The 5482-nt window shown below is 59.8% G+C and overlaps 1 protein-coding gene across 2 annotated transcripts; it reads right to left on the bottom strand.

The window, feature by feature from the left end:
- Positions 1-1446: 1446 nt before the first annotated feature.
- C26H1orf216 (chromosome 26 C1orf216 homolog) lies at positions 1447-4998 on the bottom strand. Of its 2 annotated transcripts, none has more exons than XM_033080983.2 (2): positions 4964-4998; positions 1447-3775 (listed from the first exon to the last, which is right to left on the bottom strand). In XM_033080983.2, exon 2 carries the CDS (start codon positions 3758-3760, stop codon positions 2951-2953), a length of 810 nt encoding a protein of 269 aa, XP_032936874.1. In that variant the 5' UTR covers positions 3761-3775; positions 4964-4998; the 3' UTR covers positions 1447-2950. The 2 variants fall into 2 exon arrangements, with proteins under 2 accessions (XP_032936874.1, XP_032936873.1); XM_033080982.2 differs by lacking the exon at positions 4964-4998 and adding an exon at positions 3883-3921.
- Between the last annotated feature and the right edge of the window lie 484 nt (positions 4999-5482).

Raw genomic sequence — 5482 nt, 5'->3', positions numbered from 1 at the left:
TGGAGCATCTGCCCTGAGAGCCAAGTGAATCCCTCTGTGAGGTGAGAATTCAGCCCCTTTATGGAGGCTTGGCAATCCTTGAGGTTGGGGAAATCCCTGGCATGGAGTCTTGGGTCAGATCCCTGTCCCAGCCCCGTGCTGGTCCTGCCTGTGGCACCCATCCCACCTGAACTGCACCCAGAGGGAGCTGAGCACGGGATCCAGGGTCAGAATGTCCTGGGGATGGGGTCCTGCCTCCCCAAGCTGGCCTGGGCTCAACCCTGGAGCCTTTTGTGTCTTTATTGTTTTTCCCCCCTGCAATTGGTCAGGTTTTTAATTAATTCCCAAATCTCATTTGGGGCACGGGAGCTGGGGGTGGAAAAGCTCTGTCTGAAGTTGATTTTGCAAATCAGTTCTGGCCATCTCCAGCCAGGTCCTGGGGCAGGAGCATCGGGCTCCCAATAAGCAGGGAGGAAGCCTCTTGTTGCCAGAGCAGATCCACCTCTTTGATGTGCTCCCGCAGTTATTCTTTCATTTCTTGAGCAAATAATCTGGATTTTCACAATATTTACCTTGGAAATAATTATTTGTGTAAAGCATTTGACCAAGATAAACAGAGAATCTCTTAGTCTCGCTGCAGGGCTGGGAGGGCTCATGTTGCCCCAAACCTGCTGGAGCATGGGCTCCATGGAAAGTGGATGAGGTGAGAAAAGGGGTCAGAGAGGAGCACCCCACATCCTGTGGAACCCCCCAGGGCTTGGACAAACCTTCCAGCAGCCCTGGCTGAGCATGGAAAAATGTGGCTGCTCTGCCCTTCATGCCTTGCTGTGTCTGTACATGGATCCCTGAATTGCATCCCTGCATTCCCACAGACTCAGAGGCTGGAAAGGAGAGGCAGGAAGGGGTGGGGGGAAAGGTGAGAGAGGGTTCAAAGGGCTGCTCCAGCCTCGGTTTTTCATCTCTAGTTAATCTCTGTGAAGCCTGAGGCAAAGTCACCTTTGGGTCAACACTCAGGTGTTGTTATCTGCCACCCCCATCACCCAGAGCTGCCCCCAGCCCTCCCCACGAGCAGGACCGCGGGGCAGGGTGCCAGGAATTCGGGAATCCGGTCCCCCCGGTTCCAGTCACGTTCTCCTGGGGCAGAAGGTAAATCCTGCACTGAGACTGCACCGCAGCACCGGCTCCCTGCTGTCCCATGGCAGAGAGGGGAGGAGCAACACACAACGGGGTTTAAAAAAACTTTAAAAGTTGAGCCTGGATGAACTCCCACCACTGGCACAGCATTGCTGGCCCAGCAGGCCAGCATGCCCAGGGCTGCAGGGAGGGGAGGAAGGTGCCAAGAGCTGTGCCAAGAGCTGTGCCCTCGCCCTGCCTTTCACCCACAGTCCTGTGGGCTGCAGCCCTGCTCCCAGCCCGGCAGGCTTGGGAAGGGAAAGAAAGGAACAAATCCAGCTAGGGCTCGGCTCCTTCAGCTCCAAGGCTTTTATTAAGATGTGCAACATGCCCACGATCACGATACGACACAGGGAGCAGGCGCTGGACACGAGCAAGCTGAAGGGAGGTGAGGGCAGCATGAGCCTTGTGGGAAGCTGCCAGAATCCTCCAGGGCTGGCACAGGTTGCTTTGAGCGGAGTGCACCCTTTGCCACCAAAACGTCCTGTTTGGAAGAGGATTTCTGTGGATCTCCTCACTTCACCCACTGGCAGCAGCCCCAGGGGAGCAGAGCCCGGCTGTGCCCATGTGGGGTGGGAGGAGGCTGGTGCTGCCCCTGGCCCATGGGTCAATAGTTGTTCATCCACAGTCCAGGAGCATCTGGTGGGTGGTGGGTGCCAGGATCTCACCAGGCTTCCAGATTCGTCTGTTCCCTGGGGTCCTGGTGAAGTGGCTCCTCTGATAGCAGTTTGGCTGGGAGGAACACGGCAGCTCTGGAATCCCTCATCACCCTCCTTTGCTGATGAGAAATGGAATCAGTGCCCAGCTTTGCTTGGCAACCAGGGCAGGACAGGGAGTGCAGACCCCTCTGGCTGAGCCCTCACTGCCCACTGCTGCTCCTCCACATCAGCACTTAAATGGAATCTGTGTCCTATGGATACACAGCAAAGCACAGCAAACACACAGCAGCTCCTTTTCCATCTCTAGTTAAGACAATTGTTCTTTGGGTTCTGTGTACAGCTCTTGCTGGATAAAATGCAAATCCAAAAAAAAAATTCTCTTTTCTCTCAAATGATAAATTAATATAAACACCAACACCACAAGTTCATGAGAAGCTTTGGGATCATGCAGTGAGTGAGAGCATCGCCCACAGCAGACAGACGTGCACACACACACAGACCTACATTAACTTTTCTCTAATACTGACATTAAAAACATATATTGGTGTTGGATCACTTGACTTAAATTTTCAGCATTCTGAGGTCACTTTTCAGAATGACTTTTTTTCTCTCTCACAGCCCAGGACACCTCACTCTCACCAACATTTACCAGGGGCTGGGCTGTGGCTGCAGGGACACAGCGGTGCAGGTGGGATGTGGGGATGAAGCACATGCTGGAAATGCTTTGCCCAGGGAGGTTTAGAAGCTCCATTGCCCTGCAGTTCCAGCACAGCAATTCTGGCACTGGTGTGGCTAAGCCAGGCTCAACACTGGCACTGGTGTGGCTAAGCCAGGCTCAACAATGGACTAGAGGTTTAAAGGTTTAAAGAACAGTCTGGTCACCTTGGGCTCAGCAAACCCCAAGGTCCTGAGGTTGAGCCACCCCAGTGCCATCCCAGACCTGGGTGCAGGACAACACAAATTCCAGTGCAGAGGGATAATGGAGATGAACGCTTTGGGGACTCTTGGCTGCGTTGGAGAGAGATGGGAAGGGCAGGGTGGGCCCCAGGAGCCTGGTGAGCACTTGGCACAGGATGGAGACGCCACCATCCAACGCCACACCATCCAGAGGGTGAGGGCTGGGCTGCACTGGTGGCACCTCAGGGGCCAGGAGTGGCTGCAGCAGCGATGCAGGCTGGGCCCTGCTGCATGCAGCGGATGAGCTCCTTGCGATTATCCAGGATGGTGTCGAAACTCTCCTGCAACCGGTTCTGCTGGTCCACAACTTTCTGCTGCAGGCCGTGGATCCAGCGCAGCAGGGCCAGGCGCCGGTACATCACCAGCTGGATGTGGTGCTTCTCCTTCTCCTGCTCCTTGAAGCGCTCCTTGTCCTGGAGGTGCTGCACAGCCTCTGCCAGCACTGGGAACAGGGTGCCCAGCTCAGGCTCAGCCGGTCCAGCCTCAGGGGGGCTCCTGGCTCGGGGGGCAGAGGCAGGAGGGTCCCAGGTGGTGCTGCAGGTGCTGTCGGGGCTGTCGATGCTGAGGGAGCTGCTGGCGTAGCCGTTGTCCTCTGCAGGGGAGCTCGGGGCTTTGACACATCCCCCGGCCGCCTCCTCGGCGCAGCTTTGTCCCCCTGCCCCGCTGACCTCCGCTCCCTCGGGGGGGCTGCGCTCCCCCTGCTCGGGGTGCATGTCGCCCAGGCCCGGGGCGGTGTCCCTAAGCCGGCCCTGGACCATCTGTCTCTGCATTAATAACAGCAGATTATCAGACGGATTTGTGGTGTTTTCGCTCCGGCTGGAGCCCTCCTCCGGCGGGGACCCCGGCGCTGGCTGGCTCCAGTTCTCATTGCTGTCACACACCTCTCCCACGAAGTTGGAGTTGGAGTCCGGCCCATGTCCCGCCCCTGGGATGGCCGTGCCCGACGCTGGCCCTCCCCGGAATGGGGCGTTTGCCGGGCAGACAGCAAACATCTCGTGGTGTCCTGCCTGCAAAAGAGACACGGAGCTGTGACACACCTGTGGGCACCTGGGCTGGCACAGCCTGAGCTCAGGACAGCTACAGTGGGGAAAAACAGGCTCTTAACTTTATTTACCTCTTTAAAGGTACTGCACATATCATGGGGTCAGCGTTCCTGGGTGTTTGCCTGCTGCTCTCAGCATGTCCCCAGGCAACATCATGCAATCATGGAATGGACGAGACCTTAAAGCTCCTTTTGTTCCCACCCCTTGCCATAGGCAGGGATGCTATCCTTCCAAGGGCATCTTCCCACCTGATGCAGAAGCTCAAGGAGCCACCTCCCATCCATCTGTCTTCCCTGAGAGCTCCAGTCCAAGCCTACATTCCTGCAGCATCCCTTGGGTGATGCCAAAGGGCATCACGGGGCACAGGCACGCAGCTGCACACGCTGCTGGCAGCATTTGGGCTATGACTGATGCAATTAATTCCATGCTGGTAAAGGTGTGCTTGGAAGGTGATGCTTTCCCAACAGCAATAAATGTCATTCAGCAGCTGAGACTGCCTGGGCTCCTCTGCTGTTGCTCTGCCACCAGCCCTGCATGGGAATGGGGTGCTGGCCTCCACCTGCACCCAAACTGCTGACCCCATGGCCTTCCTTCTCTGCAGGACTGGGAACAGACCGGCCCAGAAAAGAAAAGGTTATCCCCGCCTTCCTTGCCAGGTCACTGGCAGCGAGAGGCGCTTTCCAAGCTCTCTCCTTCAAGGACGCGCTGGCAGCAATGGCAGGGAGGAACCCATCGGGTGTCCCGGTCCGACCCCAGCCAGCAGCGGGGCAGCAGGAGGGGTACAGGAGCCCAGAGGCCTAGAACCCCGGGATCCCCACCCCGCATTGATGTCTGCTCAGTCCAGCTCTGGGTGACACCCCCAAAAACCCGCTGAACCCCACAGAGGAGCCGCACCCCTGGGAGCGCTGCCCCGCGGCCGCAGGGCCAGGCTGCTCTGCCAGGGGGATGCGCGGACACGGGGGAGCCGAGCCGGGGAGCATCCCTGCCCTGCAGAACCTCCGCAGAGCCCTGGCGGAGCCTCCCGAGCCCCAGCCCCGGGCGGGATCCCCGCAGAGCCCCCTGAACCCGCACCCCGGCCAGGGGCCCCCGGGAGCCGCGACCCCCGGGAGGCTCCGCTCCGCTGCCCCCGCCCGCCCGGCCCCGAGCACTCACCGCCCGCTCAGCCCCGCTCCGGCCCCGCTCCAGCCCCGCTCCGGCCCCGCTCCAGCCCCGCTCCCGGGCCGGGCTCCGTGCGCCGCCGCCGCCGCGGGTGGGAGCGGGAGCGGAAGCGGCCCCGCGTGGGGAGGTGTCACGGCAGCACTTCCGACGGCGCCGGCGGGGCTGCTGCAGGGGGACGGGGATGATGGGGAGGGCAGGGATGCTGGAAGGGGGGACAGGGATGTTGGGGGGGACAGGGATGTTGGGGGGGACTAGGATGTGAGGGATCAGGGATGCTGGGGGGGACAAGGATGCTGGAAGGGGGGACAAGGATGCTGGGGAGGGCAGGGATACTGGGGAGGGCAGGGATGTGAGGGGTCAGGGATGCTGGGGGGGACAGGGATGCTGGGGAGGGCAGGGATGTGAGGGGTCAGGGATGCTGGGGAGGGCAGGGATGCTGGGGAGGCAGGGATGCTGGGGAGGCAGGGATGCTGGGGGGGACAGGGATGCTGGGGAGGGCAGGGATGCTGGGGA

This window comes from Catharus ustulatus, chromosome 26 (assembly GCF_009819885.2).
Source record: "Catharus ustulatus isolate bCatUst1 chromosome 26, bCatUst1.pri.v2, whole genome shotgun sequence".
Classification (NCBI taxonomy): Eukaryota; Metazoa; Chordata; class Aves; order Passeriformes; family Turdidae; genus Catharus; species Catharus ustulatus.
This window is presented reverse-complemented; position numbering and strand designations above follow the sequence as displayed.